The following is a 19243-nucleotide window of genomic DNA, read 5'->3' as shown; positions in this document are numbered from 1 at the left end:
TCTTGAAGAGTGGAGGTTTAGAATCTGAATGATTCTTCTCAATTTATATGTCAATTAACTGTGTTTTGCTATTGTGTTCCTAATTTTGTTTTTAATAAGAAAAATGGGCCAGAGGCATTTTAAGTGGTGCAATCAATTTCAGAAGTGTGTCAGCAGAGTATTAACATGTCTGCTAATTAGGAATTGAGGAGAGCTTCGAAGAATCAGGAAATAATGGTCCTCTGCAATCTGCCCTGAGGTCCTAAAATCTCCTCCCTGGGTGTCTCCAAACCAACTTATATGTGTGTAGTTACTCCTGATCTTCTCCATTCCACCCTCACCAAAGAAATCATGGATACCAGGACTTTTACTGTGGTGTAAACTGAAGTCAGTATGCCATATTCCTGAGTTATCTGCTCGGTCCTCCTATATTATTTATGGATTAGACCTGAAGGGGATTTAAGTATCCACAAGTGGCAAAGGACGAGGGTTCCCAGTGCCCCTGAAATTAATTTGGGTATCCACCCATTACTCTAGACTCTGAGCACAGGAGGAAAAAGAGGAAAAGAATGGGACAATAGGGGAAGAAAAAAGAGGAAAAGATAATTGGAGTGGAGAACCAAAGAGGACGATAGAAAGGTTACCTAAAGTAAGTCATTTACACAGGCTTTTTGACTGTGGAGTTAGAGAGTTACCGTATAAAGATGTCGCATGCTCCTTCCTCCTCATTAATTCCTTTTTCTGTTATTTAGATCTCAATATTTTTTTGTAAAAGAATTTAAGGCAGTTTAGCAAAAGGATTTAAGCCAGCTTAAAAATAAAAGACATCTATACAGCAAAATCCAAAAGGTAGTAATAAAATAAGACCTCTGCCCCTCCCCATGCAAACGTGCACCTCTTTCCATCCCCTTGTCCCCTCATACACAGCCGACCGGGAGGGAGAGAAGAGACACACATTATGCCACCCAGAACACAGTCTCCTAGGTTTCTGAAAATGTGTTATGAAACGTGTAGGATATATTTTTGTCAAGAAAATTAATCTATACTGAAAAGATACAAAACAGACCAGAGGAAACAGCCAAAGGAAATTTTTCTGCTCTGTGCTTTGCCAAGTATATTTCTCCTAGGAACTATTTACCTGTTATGTATTTATTAAGATATTGGATAGTACAAGACATTTAGTAACCTCTGAAATAACGCCAATAGCCCGGAAAGCCCTAATGCAAGCAGAGAATTGAGCATTAACGGGGACCAAAATTTAGTAAAACAAGATTAATTCTGAAAAATACCAACTCTGGTCGTTAGAAATTTTAAAATTTCAGATTTCTGTCTCTTGGCATCACTTCCTCAGTCATAAATTTGCCACAATTGGTGTGACTCATCATAAACACTTAACATTCTGGGCAGTAGACAGGTAAAAAACCATATTCTTCTGAAAAGCTTTATTTCAAAGGGGAAAACAATCTTTGCTTATATTATACATGCTTCAATTAATGTCACGTTTCTCACTCAAGGAAAATGACATATTAATAAGATTTGAAAAACTTTCAGGGTTTTATTTAACCAGATAAATTGATTCCTTAGAATTTTCTAAATATTTCATTCAATTGGGTCAAAGTCAAGAATGTTATCTTTCAGCCTGCTTGACAGTTTTCATGATAAGAATATTGCATATAATTCAAGTAGCATCCCTCCTAGTGAGTTCTTTATTTTGGCTATTCTATTAACTATTCAATTCATTAAAATATGGCACCATTAATCAAAATGGAATTATATGGTTAGTTGTTTAGAGCCCTAAATTGTTTGATATATTTTGTTAAGGACATCACTTGGGTAGTTCATTAGTTCATTTCATATTTATAGCATGTCTATCAGAGGTTACTCTGCTAGCCACAAAATTCTAAATGTAATGAGATATAATTATTACTGGAGAGCACTTGCAGTCTTCAGAAGAAAAGACACAAATGTATACACAATGCAGTGTGAAAATTACTATAAGGATTTTGCACAGGTGTTCTTTCTGTACATAGTTAAATATGAATCAAGAAGAGTTTGGGGAATATATGTTTCACATGAGTTCAACAGTTAGATATGCTGCTATGTTGTCTAATCAGTAGTCACTAGCCACCTGTGGCTTTAATTAAAGTTAAAACTAAACAGTTTCTCAGTTGCTTAAACAACATTTCAGGTGCTCACCAGCCACATGTGCCTGGTGGTTACTGTATTTGACAACTCAGATAATAGAATATTTCCATCACAGTAAGTTCTCCTGGACTGTGCTGGTATAGGGAGACTATTTTCCAATTCAAAATCTTATTAAAGTTTGTATTTAAATATGTTTTATAACTCTCTCTCAGAAAAGGCAATGACCTTTTTGGAAAATAGCTGTTGTGCAAATCAGTATTTTAAAACATCAAGTTGTGTGTTTAAGCTTTCCGGTTGCTAAAGCAAATGCCAGGTGATAGATTGGCTTAAACAATGGTAATTTACTGGTTTCAAGGCTAAGAAAACTCTAAAATAAAGGTGTCATTCAAGGTGATGCTTTCTCCCAGAAGACCAGAGCCGATGCTCCTTGGCTTTTCTGGCACATGGCAATGAACGTGGCAGCCTCTCCGTGGTTCCTCAGGTCCACTGACTTCCAGCTTCTGGCTGATCCCATGTGGATTTTCACTCTCCAGTCTTCCCTAGAAGTCTTCAGTAGTAGAATTACAACCATACTGTTTCAGCTGGGTACACTTTAGCTGAAGCAGCCTCATCAAAAGGTCTTATTTACAATGAGTTCCCACCCACAGGAACGGATTAAGCTTAAGAACATGTTTTTCTGGGATATAGAGCCCCAAGCCACCACACTATGTGTAGCAGTTCGATATGGTTATGAATTCCAAAAACAGATACTGGATGATGTTTGTAATCTGGTCTGTACCTGGGCATGATTAAGTTATGATTAGGGCTTTTATTGTTCGAGTTTTGATGTTGATCCTGAAGTGTTAAGCTGGAGCCCCGGGGGGAGAAAGACAGTTGTTCACCTGAGAGTCTATAGCTGACCTTGTGGAGAAAACAGAGCTGAGCCCAGAGGAACCCAGGAAGCCTGAGACCTCACAAATGTCAGCAGCCATCTTGCTCCAACTTGTGCAAATAGACTTTGGTGAGGGAAGTAACGTATGCTTTATAACCTGGTATCTGTATGCTCCTACCCCAAATAAATACCCTTTATAAAAACCAACCAATTTCTGGTATTTTGCATCAGTACCCCTTTGGCCGACTAATACACTATGTATCAAAGGCAAGTTTCTGGTTATCAGATGGAGTAATATACAGTTTTCTAGTGAACTTATAGTAAGCGAGTACATTTATTTTCACAACTATCTTGCTCATCATTGCATCTTTAGTATCCAGCATAGTGTCTGTTACAGACAATCTGAACAATAAATATTTACTGAAGAATAACAGATAAATTTAACTGAAGGTTAAATAGGAATAAGTGAATGAATGTTTTCTTCTACAGAGGCAATCAAATACACAAAGAGTCTCACTGGCTGATAGAGATGTCTTAGGCTACCTACTATCTTCCTCTTTCTGTTCACCATGTACAAGGAAAGGGTAGAATTTTAGAGTTATGAAAAAGAAAGTATAAAATAATCTGAGTGGACCTTAGAGACAATGGAGTTTAAGTACATTTATTTTTATTCAACAGATGTGAACTTGGTAGGAGTGAACCCTACATATAAGTACCATATTTAAAGGAACTAAATTGGACTGGTGATACTAATTTTATAAAATGATCACAATAATTTCAAAGAGAAACAATTATTCTTGTCCCTTGAGAGTACCTGATTAAGACCCAGGATATTGGGAAGTCTGATGGTATCACTGCATGATGGACCACCTGAAAAGCAAGCAGTGGCTATTTTCCTGACATCTTAGTTTTCACTCATGCAATTACTACTTGGAGTAAAGGTATCTGTTTGACCTTGAGGTATAACAATGGACAACAATACAGAGGACTAGCTATTCAGCCTGAAGCAATTACTGAAGAGAACTAAGGTAAAAATTCTAGAAAGTGAACTGCATTAATTGGTTAGAAGTGGAGCAGATTAATTGTAGGATGACTACAAGGATACACTAGGTTTTGTGCAGCAAGGCAATAAGGAGGTTAAAGGTTACAAAATGCCATGTTAGAAGAAATAGTGCTTTTGCCATGATGAGTTTAAGTCTTTTCAGGCAGAAAGTTAACTGGGAAAAAGATTCTGTAAATAACCAGGTATGTCTGCTTAGAGTAGAGAGATTCCATGATGAGTGGTAACAGGGATTGGCTCAAGTTTGGAGCATCTGACTTTCTGTGCAGTAGTGAGGACACTGGGAAGTATAAACTGGCCTAAAAGCGAAGTGCCACTTTTTTATTCCTTATTTTTTTGAGTGTTTGCATGAATGGCACACCCAATTCTGGATAAGCATTGGTTTAGACAGCAACTAGGAAAAATGAAACACACATCTAACTGGGATTTCTGTGAGACTAAGATATCATACAATAAGCATTTTTTTTTTAAGACTTTTTTATTTATTCCCACCCCCTCATTCTCATTGTTTGTGCTTGCTTTCTGCTCTGTGTCCATTCTGTGCTCTGTGTCTGCTTGTCTTCTCTTTAGGAGGCACTGGGAACCAAACCAGGGACCTCCCACGTGGGAAAGAGGCACTTAATCACTTGAGTCACCTCGCTCCCTGCTTTGTTCTGTCTCTCATTGTCTTTCCAGTTTGTGTCTCCTTGCTGCATCATCTTGTTGCATCACCTTGTTGCGTCAGTTTGCCATGCTGGCCCACTGTGCCAACTCACTGTCTTGCTTGTCTTCTCCAGGAGGCACCGAACCCAAAACCTCCCATGTGGTAGGTGGGAGCAAAATTGCATGAGCCACGTCCACTTCCCACAATAAGCTTCTTTCTTCTGCCAAAGCAGATAATTGAGCTATGTCATAATGAACCACAAGCAGAAACATCTCAGACACATCCCAATGTATGTATATTTCTTGTCATTATGATTCAATTTTCTGTGACTTCTTGCTTACACATTTTTCCAGCAGTTAGAAATGCATGACAATTTCTCTAATCTGTAGTTCATTCTCTAGAATGCTTTGTATTGTTAATTATTGGAAAATGATCAAATGGTAGGTTCTCATATTTCCTATGAGAATTAGAGTGTGTTGCAACAATGCAGAAAATGTGTTGATGATCTTAAACATATTGAGCTTGTTTCTGAAAGGCTAATTTACTATGAATGCCAATATAAGTGATGTCCCAGGACCACCATTAGTGCCATGTCTTATACACACACTGGATCCATCTAATTGAATATGTGGATTTTAATAAGATGAATTTATTAAATGGATTTTCACTTCAGAAAATTAGGAAATTATACTTTGGACTTTTGAAGGTTGATATGATATATCTTCAAAAGACTATTTTGCTTGTTTATTTTTTGTTTTATGAGGGAGAGGAGAATATTTGTTATCCTTATTCATTTTACATAGATTGAATCCTATTCAAAGATGTTAAAATGTTGCCTTCATTCTACTTCCTGTCTTCCCATGACTATGGCACCTGAAATAAAAAGGACTGAAGAAAACACCCATATGCTCCCCCCAATGAGCATTTTGAAATATGTTACGATTCCAGTCACTAAATAAAAATAAAACTGAAAAAAACAATACATGGGAACTCCTTAAATTATGTTTGAACCTGAGAAATCAAGCCATATGAAACACTGTAAAAAACTGTGTGGATCGTTGATGGTTAATAACTAATAATATGCTAATCACTCACCTTGTTTCTACAACATATAGGCTGTAGGGAATTGCTTACTAATCTTCAGAACCTAACAAATATAAAGTGAAATGCAGCCAGAAAGCAGAAGCCTTACCACCAAATCTCTACTGTCATTGTCATGACTCTTTAATTATTCATTGAAAGTTTGTATTACAAGCTCACTGCTATGGCTCAACCTGCTATTATTTTAAGATATTCCAAAACATTAACTCATTTGCATTTGAGGGTAAGGACATATTTATTTTGTCTTGTATGTAAAATATCATCACTGATATATTTTTTTAAGTTATCCTTATTTCAGTGAAATTGCAGAGCATGGTTTACTCAAGAGGAAACTTGCTGTTTTCCTCCCGAGACAGAAAATTCCTGATTAGCATACATTGACTACTTCCTGCATTTAGCCATCCCAGGGATCAAAATACTTTGTTAAGTCACAACCGTGATCCAAGGCCATTTCAGGGTAAAAATCCAAGTCTTCTAAGGGAGACAGAGAACTGGGACTTACCCCTGTCCGTGTCGTACAGGAAGACAAAGCAGTTCCACTCATAGTGATCCAGCAGACTCAAAAGTGCGCCTCGCAGGGACGGCCTCAGCTGCAGCACAAACTGGCTCTCGCCCTCGGTGGGGAAACTTGGTGTGATGAGGGAGATGTGTAGGGCGCTGCAGAACGAGGTCAGGGTATGCACTGACCTCTTATCATAGAGTCCAAAAATGGCAAAAACCCCTCTAGAATACTGGGAACAGACTGAAACAAAAGGGAAAAAAACAAACCATTAACATACTCCAAAACCAAAATCTATAAAATAAAAAAAAAATCACCGAGTCTGATAGATCAGAATATAAGCCAAGAGTAAAAGTGAGGAGTGTGAGTAAACAACGTTAGCTTATGATTTCAGCTGGGCTCTTCCTTTTCTGAGCTCTCTTTTTTCCCCATCTCTTGCTTTCAGCTTACTGAAAGTCTCGCTTTGTGCTCAAGCACAGGAACAGAGTATACAATCAATTGATAAACTTTTGAGCATCTATTTAAAGCCTGGCATTTAATGAGACAAGGGGCTATATGCAGCCTTACACAATAACCTGACTGGAATAAAAGGGAAATTTGACTAAAATGAAATAGCATAAGTGTGTCATGATAACATGGCAAATTCTACGGTAGAGATTAAGTGTGGTGGACATACACATTTTTCTCAGTACTTTTTATTGCATGTAACAATGGAGTATTTTACTTTTGAAATTTCTGAGTACTAATTGAGAGCAAGATATTTAAATTAGTGTCCTCCTTCTAAGTGATATGTATTGTTTTTCTAGTCTTAAATTGGACTGGACTTGTTAGTCTATATTGTTATTTATTTATTTACTCACTTGGCAGTGGTACTTAAAAAGTTTTTTTTTTAAGTAGATAAGTTGTGGGTTTACAGAACAATCATGCAGAAAATACAGGATTCCTATATACTACCCTTTAATAACACTTTGCATTGATGTGATACATTTGTTACAACTGATGAAAGCATATTTTTATAATTGTACTATTAACTATAATCCATGGTTTAAGTTAGGGTTAACTGTGTAGTGCAGTTTCATGGATTGTTTTAAAATTTTTTATTCTAATATTTTATAAAAAACCTAACATCCACTTTTAACCACATTCATATATATATATTTAAGTGCTGTCAAATACATTCACAATATTGTGCTACCATCACCATCATCTATTACCAAAACATTTCCATTGTTCCAAATAGGAACTCAGTACTTTTTAAGCCTTAACTCCCTTATCCCTATCCTCACATCGTCCCCTGGTAAACAATATTCTAGATTCTGACTCTATGTGCTTGCTTACTCTAATAATTTCAAATCAGTGAGGTCACGTAATATTTGTCCTATTGTGCCCGGTTTATTTCACTGAACATGATTTCATGAAGGTTCACCCATGTTCCATGAATCAGAACGTCATTCCTTTTAAATGCTGAATAATATTCCATTGTATGTATCTACCACATTTTGTTTATCCACTCATTAGGTGATGCATGGACACTTGGGTTGCCACCATCATTTGGCAAATGTGAATACTGCTATGAACATCAATGTGCAAGTATCTATTCAATTCCCTGCTTTCAATTCTTTTGAGTATATACCCAAGAGTGGGTTGCCGGGTCATAGGGTAATTCTATACTTAACTTTCTGAGGAACCGCCTGTCTTTCACATCTGTTACACCTTTTTATGTTGCCCACAACAATGAATAAATGTTCCTATTACTCAGAATCCTCTCCTACACTTGTAATTTTCTGTGTTTTTTTTAATAGTAGCCTTTCTAGTGGGTGTTGAAATGGTATCTCATTATGCTTTTTATTTGCATTTCCCTGATGGCTAACAATGTTGAACATCTTTTAATATGTCACTTGTGTATCTTCTTTGAGGACATGTCTATTCTTGTCTTTTGCCCATTTTTAAGTTGGGTATGTTCGTCTTTTTTGTTAAGCTGAAGGGTTTCTTATGTATCTTGCATAGTAAACCTTTATTGGATATGTGGTTTCCAAATTCTTTCTCCCATTGTATAGGTTTTTCATGATAAAATCCTTTGAGGCAGAAAAGTTTTTAATTTTGATGAGGTCCCATTTATCTATTTTTTCTTTCCTTGTTTGTGTTTTGGGGGTAAATTTTAAGAAATCATTGTCTGACCTGGAGATTCTTCCCTATTCTATCTTCTAGGACAGTTTGATATTTCTGGCTCTTATCTTTAGGTCTTTGATACATTTTGAGTTAAGTTTGTATAAGGTAAGAGGTAGGAGTCCTCCTTCATTCTTTTGCAAATGGAGATCCAGTTTTCCCAGGACCATTTGTTGAAGAGAATCTTCTTTCCCAAACTGAATGGTCTTTGCCACCTTGCCAAAAATCGTTTGGCCATAAACGTGAAGGTTGATTGATTTCTGAGCTTGCAATATGATTCCATTGGTCTATATGTCTAGCCTTATGCCAGTATCATGCAGTTTTGATTATATCGACATTGTAATAAGTTTCTTCTTGAATCAGTGCAGGTATCCATTTCTTCTAGGTGATATAATTTATTGCCATATAGTTGTTCACAATATCTTCTTATAGTCCTGTTTATTTCAGTGGGGTTAGTTGTAACGTCCCCTTTTCATTTCTGATTTTTGTTATTTGTGTCCTCTCTCCTTTTTCTGTCAGTCTAATTAAAGGTTTGTCAATTTGATTAATCATTTCAAAGAACCAACTTTTGGTTTTCTTGATTCTATTTTATATCTCTATTTCATTTATCATTGCTTTCATCTTTATTTCCTTCCTTCTGCTTGTTTTGGCTTTAGTTTGCTCTTCTTTTTCTAGTTCTTCCAGTTTTGAAGTTAATTCTGTGATTTAAAATCTTTTCTTTTTTTCTGTATGCATAGAACTAAAAATTTCCTTCTCATCACTGCCTTTGCTGCATCATATAAGTTTTAGTATATTTTAATTTTCATTTGTGTCTCAATATTTCCTCATTTCCTTGTGTCTTCCTCCTTAACCCATTGGTTGTTTACGAGTACATTTTAAAATTTCCACATATTTGTGACATTTCCATTTCACTTTCTGTTGTTGATTTCTAGCTTCCTTCCCTTAAAGTTGCAGAAAATTAACTGTATGATTTTAATCTTTTTTAACTTGAGACTTTTTTTGCCACCCAAGATATGGTCTATCCTGGAAAATGACCCATGTGTACTAGGAATGTGTATTCTTTTGTTGTTAGGTGAAGCGGTCTATATATGCCTGTTAGGTCTAGTTGGTTTACCAGTCAAGTCTTAAATTTCTTTGTTGATTGTTTAGATGTTCTATTCATTATTGAAAGTGGTGAATTAAAGTCTCCTACTCTTAAAGGAGAATGATCAATTTCTCCTTTAAAATTTGTATTTATTTCATATATTTTGTGCCTATGCTGCTATATGAATATATAATTGTTACGTCTTCCTGTCAAATTGCCCCTTTTATCATAATAGAATTATCACCTTTGTCCCTCATAACTGTTTTGACTTAAACTCTATTTTATTTGATATTAATACTCTTTTGGTTACAACTTGCATGATATACTTTTTTCCCATGCCTTCACTTCCAACCTACTTGTTGTACAAGAAAAATCTAGTATAGCTTAAATATTAAGGCATTGTACTATACCTTATAATGTAAGAAAAATTCAATTTGAGTCTTGCTCACAGGCAAGAAGCAGTCCTACACATTTAACATTAACCAGATTTGGCTCCACCAAAAATGTGCAGCTAACATTTATTTATTTATTTTTCTTTTATTTATCCTTCCCCCTCCCCCAGATGGTTCTCTCCTCTGTCTGCTCATTGTTTGCTAGACTTCTTCAGGAGGCACTGGGAACTGAGAGGTTCCCAGGTTCACCAGAGAGGTGAGTACCTGAGGGTTCCCTATTACCAGCACCTTGCATTGGTGTGGTACCTTTGTTAAAATTGATGAAAACAACAAAGTATGGAGATTTTATTAGACTATGCACTTCCTCACTTGTTCTCTTTACTAGCATCTGTATGTTATCTCTAACTTCATCTGTTCTTATCTGTACCTTCACACCTGTACCACCACCCCCATCCTTAACACTCCAAGACTGCAGGACCCCAGGTCCCAGGCATATTTTAAGATTAACCGAGAAAAAAAAAACAACACAATTTTTCTGGACCCTTCTTAGAAATCTCACCCTAATGATGAACTGTCTTTGTTTCAACCAGTATAAAAGCTGTGAGAAAAACCTTTAACGGGAAAGCAGATTTGAGACACCCCAGTCTCCCGTCGTCCTTCCAGCTGCCTGTGTTAATAGCCTGCTTTCTCTCCTGACAATCCCGGTGTAGACTCCAATTCATCTGATGGGGCGAGAACCAGGGGGACCCCTGCGGGCTTTCCCCCGGTGTCTCTGAGTTTAGGTGAGTCTCTTGCAAACTGCATGCGTGTCTTGTCCTGACTTGGGCTCCTTAGTTGCTTTGTAGTTCCTCTATTTACAACTCTATTTTCCAGGAGACAGTCCTTCTCCCACTTCCTAGTGTTTAAAGTAAGTAATCCTCTGTGCCTTAACTGTTTCACCTCAGTAGATTTTATACTGTTTTGTCCTTTCAAAGCTGCTTACACCTGGCGGACAAACTTGGGGAGAAGAGGGTTGCAGGAGGGAGAGGATTTTCCCAAGTCAGTGGGAACAAGGCCAGGGGGGCAGACGTGCTGCTTCCTACCCTGGGCAGTGGGTCAGCAAGGCTGCAGGGGCGGCTTCCGGTTTCCCAAAGCGGCGCTTTTCCGACCCTCCCAGCAAAGCGGGTGCACCTGTCCCCGCAGCTCTGGGGAAGAGGCTCTGCGGCCCACGGTGTGCGCTTCGGCCACGGGAGCGCCCGGCCGCCGCAAGCCAGAGGCGCTGAGTTAAAGCCGTGATCGGTGAGGATCAGTAGTGCGCACGCTAATCTTAGGAAGAGGACTTTCCCGCTGTTTTCTGTCGCCTGGCGAGCTAGCCAGGGCCTGTACCCCACAGCGGCCTGTCCCCGCGGGAGGGCGGGCGTTCGGAACCACCCCTGAGGTGCACCCCTGAGGGCGCAGTTTACGTCTACACCCTGATTTAAGCAGCCTCTTCCTCCATCTTCCCCGGGTCCTGTGCAACGTTCTCCTGCACTCCTGAAGGCCACAACAGTCCTTTCTGACAGTTCCTGCCTGCTGTTCTGGTGGAGGACAATAGGCAGGAGTTCTGGGGCCTCCTACTCCGCCATCTTCCCACAATCCTCTTCTGCAATTCCCTTTACGTCACAACTTTACCACCAGCTTTTTTTTAAAGATGATAGTTTTATTTATTTAAATTTTTAAAAAATTAATAGATCACAAAGAATGTTACATTAAAAAACATAAAAAAAACATAAACACACAAAAAACATAAGAGGTTCCCATATAACCCACTCTCCACTCCCCACCACATCATTTTTGTAAATTCTATTTTTTTGATTTTATAGACATCACACAAAAAAATGTTACACTAAAAAATATAAGAGGTTCCCGTATACCCCCTACCCCCCTACCCCCCTCCTCCCACACCAACAACCTCCCTCATCATTGCGACACCCTCATCTAACTCAGTGAACACATTTTGGGGCACTGCTGCACTACACAAATAATAGTTTACCCTGTAGTTCACACTCTCCCCCAGTCCATTCAGTGGGTTATGGCAGGATATATAAAGTCCAGGATCTGACCCTGCAATATCATTAAGGACAACTCAAAATCCCAAAAATGCCCCCACATCACATCTCTTCTGCCCTCTCCCTGCCCTCAGCAACTATTGTGGCCACTTTCTCCACCTCGATGCTAAAATTTCTTTTATTACTCGTCACAACAGTTTTATAGCAGACTACCATTAAGTCCATTCTAGTCCATATTTTATTCCTCCATTCTGTGGACCCTGGGATGGCGATGTCCCCTTACCGCCTTCTTGAATCATGCTGTCTGGAAAGTCATTGTTGGGATATCAGGGCTGCTCAGCAGAATGGCAGCGACCTGAGTAGCTTCTCGGTAGGCCACAAAGTTAGGGCGATAGCAATTCCAAATCTGTCACAACCAATCCCCTTGAAATTAGAGGGCCACTGCATTTCTTTCTCTATGCTCCCAATTGTTCCCTTAAAATTAGAGGTCCCTTCCCTTTCTTTCTCCTTTCTCCATGCTCCCAATGTTTCCAAGGTCAAAATGGCAAAATCATACAGGAAAAAATTCCTCTCAGTGTTCTTGTTCATTTATATTTCAGTCATCCTTCCGACATGACTGATTTCTGGTCCAAACTTGGATAAGTTTTCCTAATTTACATTCTAAAGGATAAGAACCAGCAATGGTGGTTACTCTTTTATTATTTATACAGGAAAGCAAGACTGTATTCCAAATTGTTATAGTTTACCATGCAAGGCTAAAGGTTCAATTTCTTATTGGTTTATGCAGCATAGCTTAAGAAGTCATTAGACCTATACAATTTTTGTTTTGTTATTTTAGTTACTAATTTTCATTGCTAAATTTATTAAGAAGTCTGGAGTATGGGATAATCTCAAGGTATTTATCTTAGGAGTAGTTCATTGTAAAACAAAGAAATTAGATTTTGCTTCATTAAAAGCAGTAACAGACTTTTGATAAAATTATTTTAATAATATTTATCACAACAGTCCAGAATATTTGAGTTTTAGGAAATTATGAAACATAATTAAGAAAATTTAATAAAACCTGGAAGTGTTTCTTTTCTTCTTGTCTCTTGAAATTGGAGGTAAAAGCTAAAGAATGTATTTATTTATAAAGGGAGGGGTTAAAAATGCAGAAAATGAGTGATGTTGGTCTTCTTATATGGCATGCTCTAAGAGAAGTATACGTTCTGGAATAAATAAAGCCCAGCAACAGGACCACAGTCTACATTTAAATAGACTAGAATAGGATAGGATTGATATTAAGCTATAGTGAAAAAACCACAAAGTTTGCAAATAAGATCAAATCCTAGTGATTTTAGTTATTAGTTGGGTAAATTAGTTGGGTAAATTATTTCATCTCCATGATCTCCATGCCATATGTTATGGCAATGATTAAATGAGATAATGTATATAAAACCCTCGTCCCACAAGGACATAGGAGTCAATCAATCAATGGTTGATGTTATTATTAACTCAAAGTTTCTATGTGCATGTATGTACCTTAAATAATTCTATAGTGTAAAAAGAGAGTAAGTGTGCACAACTCTGTGATGAAAGTGAGAGCCACTGAGTGTTCACTTTGGATGGACAGTACAACACATGGGCCTGTATAACACAGTGAACCATGTTTTAGAAGATGAACTGTGGTTGACAGTAAAAATATGAGAGTGTTTTCTCATGAGCTATAGCAAATGTACAATATTAATATATGGTGATAATAAGAAAGAGCGTATAGAAAAAATATACCAAATGTATGTTATGGATCATAGTGATAATAGTCTGATGAGGTTCTTTCCTAATCTGTAACAAAAATTCCACAATAATGCCAGGTGCTGGTGGAGGGATGATGTATGGGAATTCTGCACATTTTGCATGATTATTTTGTAAGCTCACCACTTTTTTAATAAAAATATATGTTAAAAAAAGAGAATAAATGGAAGACAACAGCAGACGGTGGCAGAGTAAGGAAGTCCTAGAGTCAGCTCCTGCTACAGGGCAGTTAGTAAGCACCCAGAGCTCTCTGGAGCTAGCTGAAGCACCTGTTTAGGGGCTCTAGTAGACCAGAAGACCATCCTGCCACATCCTTGAAGGAATGTAAGGAGGAGGCTGCCCATCTCCAGAGAAGACTCATGAGTAGAGTACTCCATGCCCTGGAGGCTGGTGCCATCCTCCACTGGAGGCACAAGCCACCTCGGGAGCTGTTCCATGGCTGGAATTGGAAGCTCCATTTCCCAAAAACAGGGGAGGAAGAGACGGTTGGGCACCAACTTCAGCTACTGAGGAGTAAATTCATCGGGCTAAAGTATAATCCTGAGAAAAACTAAAGTTTGAGCCTGTCCAAGCCAGAAAGAGGCCGGGAGCTGCCATGTGAACTCTGTACTTGGCACAGGGGAAGCGGGGTGGACTGAAAATCCCAGTGCTGGTGGAGACCGGCTTCTTTCCATCCAGGTCAGATTGCAGCTCTAGCATAAGCCCCAAACCTACCTCTGGGAGGGAGGAGGCTGTGGGGACCTGCGCCAGCCTCTCCAAGAAATTCCTGGCCAAGCCGTGGAGGACGGTGATTATACTACTCTGGCGGCACAAGCCTCCCCAGGAGCTACTCTGTGGCTGGAATTGGAAGCTCCATTTTCCCAAAACAGGGGAGGAGATGGTTGGCTGCCGGTTTTGCTATTGATTGGTAGACTTGGTCGGCTAAGATATAACCCTCGGAACAGCTGCCCCTAGCCTGAGGGGAAGCCAGGACCGAAAATCACAGTGACTGCAGGAACCAATTTTTTCCACCCAGATCAGCCTTGTAGCCCTAGGCTAGGCTTCAGCCCAACCTCTGGCACGGAGGAAGTGGGTGGCCCCTGCATGAGGCTATTCAGGTAACTGCAGGTACCTTTGGCTGGCACAGACTGAATAATCAGAAGTATACCAGGGCAAATGTGGTCATCTTGGACCTACACTGCATAGATTGCTGCCCATACCTGCAGCTCCATCCCCGCCCTGGGCAGGGGAGAAAGAGGCATGATGCTTCATCAGTTTCTCTGGGCAACTACAGTCTAGGCCTGCGCGACTTGGATTATTCCACCCAGCTGTGACTCTGTCCCTACCCCTGGCAAAGGAGAAAGTTAGGAGAAACTTCCTCAGTCCCTGGAGCAATGAGGGCAGCTTGAGCCTCCACAATTTACAGCACCAATTACAACCTGGGCTCCTGCTGCATGAACAGCAAGGGAGAAAGAGCAAGAAGCCCTAAACTAAAGAGAAAACCCGCACCCAGAAAAAACACTCTAGTAATCCAGATGCCAAGATACCAACAAAAAATTATAATCCACACCAGAAACAGGAAGCTATGGCCCAGTTAAATGAAAAGATAAGCCTCCAGATTACATAAAGGAGTTGAGACAACTAATCACAGATGTTCAAACAAATCTCCTTAATAAATTCAATGAGATGGCTAAAGAGATTAAAGATATTAAGAAGATACTGGATGAACACAAAGAAAAATTTGAAAGCATGCATAGAAAAATAGCAGATCTTATGGGAATAAAGGTGCAATAAATGAAATTTTAAAAAAACATTGGAATCATATAATAGCAGATTTGAGGAAGCAGAAGAAAGGATTGGTGAGCTTGAAGAAAAAGCCTCTGAAAGTGAACATACAAAAGAACAGAGGAAGAAAAGAATGGAAAAAATTGAAAACAAGGTCTCTGGGAACTAAATGACAGCAAAAGGCATACAAACACACATGCCATGGGTGTCCCAGAAGGAGAAGAGAAAGGAAAGGGGGCAGAAGGAATATTTGTAGAAATAATGGTAGAAAATTTCCCAACCCTATTGAAGGACATAGATATCCATGGCCAAGAAGCACAATGTACTCCCATCTGAAAAAATCTGAAGAGACCAACTCCGAGACACGTACTTATCGGAATGTCAAAGGCCAAAGACAGAGAGAATTCTAAGATCAGCAAGGAAAAAGCAATGCATAACATATAAGGGATACCCAATAAGATTAAGTGCTGATTTCTCATTGGAGTCCATGGAGGCAAGAAGACAGGGATCTGATATATTTAAGATATGACAAGAGAAAAACTTCCAGTCAAGAATCTTCTATCCAGCAAGACTGTCTTTCAAAAATGAGGATGAGATTAGAGTATTCACAGATAAACAGAAACTGAGAGAATATCTAAGCAGGAGACCAGATTTTCAGGAAATATTAAAGGATGTGCTAGAACCTGAAAAGAAAAGACAGGAGAGAGAGGTCTGGGAGAGAGTCTAGAAATGAAGATTATATCAATATAATTAACTAAAAGTGTCAAAAGACTGGTGAGCATAAATTATGACAGATAAAACTCTAGTCAGGAATAAACTTAACCAAAGATGTAAAGCACTTGTAGTCAGAAAATGGCAACTCAATGTTAAATTTAAAAAGACCAAAATAACTGGAAGAACATTCCATGCTCATGGATCAGAAGTCTAAATAGCATTAAGATGTCAATTCTATTTAAGTTGATATACATATTCAGTGCAATTCTAATAAAAATTTCACCAGCATCATCAAATTTATTTGGAAGGTAAGGGGGCCTGAATAGCCAGAAACATCATAAAAAGGAAAAGCAAACCCTCATCTCCAGACTTTTAATCATATTACCTAGCTAGAATGGTAAAAAAAAAAAAAAAAAAAAAAAGCATGGTACGGGCATACAGACAGACACATAGACCAATGGAACCAAACTGATGGTTCAGAAACAGACCCTCACATGTATGGTCAAGTGATTTTTGACTAGCCTGTCAAGCCCACACAGCTCAGGCAGAAGAGTCCATTCAAGAAATGGTGCTGAAAGAATTGGATATCTGCTGAGATCAGCTCAGCGATAGGTTGGCTTGAAGGGAAGGCGATGCAGAACTTTACAAAATAAAGGACAGAGAGAAACACACAAGAAAGGAGATAAAGGTGGGACCAGGGGACTCACAGCTTCTGGAATTGAGAGCCTTGACCCTAGTTTCCACCTCGTATTTATTGGAAACTATTAAGCAGCTGTTTGCTATTAGAACTGCAACATCATCTACAATAATAGGGAACTGCAACATCTACAATAGAACAGGTGTAACATTTATAATAAGGAACAGGTAAGCCAGTTTCCTACATCAGATATCCATAGCCAAAAGAAGGAAAGAGGACCCCTCACACCTTATCCAAAAATGAACTCAAAATGGATAAAAAACTAAAAATAAAAGAATCATAAAACCTCTAGAAGAAAGTGTAGGAAAATATCTTCAAGCCCTGATGGTAGGTAGTGGATTCTTAAAGGAGATAAGAGGAGGACTGGGTGGATTACTGATATTTAATGTATATAGAAGTTTTAATTGGGTTTATTGTAAAAGTGTGGAAATGTAAAGAGTGGATGGGAACACATAGTGAGTAACAGCTAGTTTATAAATAGGGATGTGGCTGAAAATGGTAGTCTAGGTATGTAAATGCCAATTGAGAGAATGCTAGAGAATAATTTAGGAACTGAATAGCACAGTAAACCAAGAGGTGGATGGTACAGATGTAAGAGCGTCCTTTGTGAGGTAGAGCAAATGTACATCACTACTGCAGGGTGTTGGGAATGTGGAGAAGCATGGGAAAATACAACTGGGGTGACCTACGGACTGTGGTTGGCAGTGATAATATAATATTCTTGCATCTATGTGAAAGATGTACTGTGTTGATAATGAGGCAGTATGGAAAATGTGAGCCAAATGTACACTATGGACATGGTAGAAATCAGATGATATTATCTGTAGCAAATATTCCACCATAGTGAGTTGTGTTGATGTTGGGGTGTTGTTTGGGAATTCTGCACATGTGCATGATTATTTTATAAGTTTATAACTTCTGTCATAAAAAATATATTTAAAAAATAATCATAGGGTGGGTTGGGGGGAAAACACACCGCATGTAAGATAAGGACTATGATTAGTAGTAGAATTTGGGGAATATTCTTTCAAACTTTGCAATAAATGTCTCAGGACAACGCAAGATATTGGTGGAAGGTTGATATATGGGACTCCTGTATGATATTATGCATGTGTCCTTTGTAAGTTCACAACTTTTACTATACACTTAATTGTTTATGTATGTTCATATATAAATGATATAAAGATAAAAATAATAGGGTTGGTTGGGGGGAAAATACTTTGGTTAGTAGTAATATTTTGACAGTGCTCTTTAATCATTAGTTAAAAAAGCTTAACAACAATGCAGATTATTGGTAGTAGGGTAAGATATGAGTCTTATACGATGATATATATGTTTTGGAAGTTCACAAATATTATTATACACTTATTGTTTATGTATGTTTATGTATGAGTGATATACTTCAATAAATTAAGAAAAAAAGAGAGAGTAAATGGATTAGAGGTTAAAATACCACAGTTGATCCAAAACCAGAAAAGGAAGTATTCACATTTTAGATAACAAGTTCCAGTTATAGTCAAAGACATTGTATTAAAGTTTTTTTTTTTAAGATTTATTTATTTCTCTCCCCTCCCCCACCCCCACCCCGGTTGTCTGTTCTCTGTGTCTATTCTCTGCGTCTTCTTCTTTGTCCGCTTCTGTTGTTGTCAGTGGCACAGGAATCTGTGTTTCTTTTTGTTGCATCATCTTGTTGTGTCAGCTCCATGTGTCAGCTCCAATGTGTGTGGCACCATTCCTGGGCAGGCTGCATTCACGCTGGGTGGCTCTCCTTAGGGGGCGCACTCCTTGCGCGTGGGGCTTCCCTATGCGGGGGACACCCACACGTGGCAGGACACTCCTTGCACACATCAGCACTGCACGTGGGCCAGCTCCACACGGGTCAAGGAGGCCTGGGGTTTGAACCACGGACCTCCCCTGTGGTAGACGGATGCCCTAACCACTGGGCCAAGTCCGCTGCCTGTATTAAAGTTTATAAAGAAATTCTGTTGAGAAATAATATCCAACTCAAATTCTATGTTCATCTCAGAATTCAAATTTGATCACTTGAGAAGATGAACAAAACTGGAAGACCTGTTCTGATCATATGACTAACTGTAGTTTTCTTGTTAGAATAAGAATTTAGCATTTGGGGTTTCCATACCTTACGTGATCCAATAAATCAAGTTGCGGGATCAGACCTTAACCTTTTGAATATTTCATTAAGGCTTTTGGGTGTATTTATGTAAATTCTATGCATTTATTGTATATGCTGGAGTTTCTTGGCATCTTCTTTGCGTTCATATTTTCTTTCTTTTTTTTTCCTTCCCCTTC

At 38.6% G+C, this 19243-nt stretch overlaps 1 protein-coding gene across 9 annotated transcripts in view; it reads right to left on the bottom strand.

Moving 5' to 3' along the window:
• The window catches only part of GRIA4 (glutamate ionotropic receptor AMPA type subunit 4), a 386269-nt gene that overhangs the window by 228880 nt on the left and 138146 nt on the right, over positions 1-19243 (bottom strand). For all 9 annotated transcript variants that reach the window (XR_011647617.1, XM_004453286.3, XM_004453287.3 and 6 more), the window contains one exon: positions 6302-6541. Coding sequence is in view for 8 of the 9 variants with exons in the window: in XM_004453286.3 (XP_004453343.1) it covers positions 6302-6541 (240 nt within the window). In the remaining variant the exon portion in view is untranslated. The remainder of the gene's footprint in view (positions 1-6301; positions 6542-19243) is intronic.

The sequence above is a fragment of the Dasypus novemcinctus genome, chromosome 27 (assembly GCF_030445035.2).
Source record: "Dasypus novemcinctus isolate mDasNov1 chromosome 27, mDasNov1.1.hap2, whole genome shotgun sequence".
Taxonomy (NCBI): domain Eukaryota; kingdom Metazoa; phylum Chordata; class Mammalia; order Cingulata; family Dasypodidae; genus Dasypus; species Dasypus novemcinctus.
This window is presented reverse-complemented; position numbering and strand designations above follow the sequence as displayed.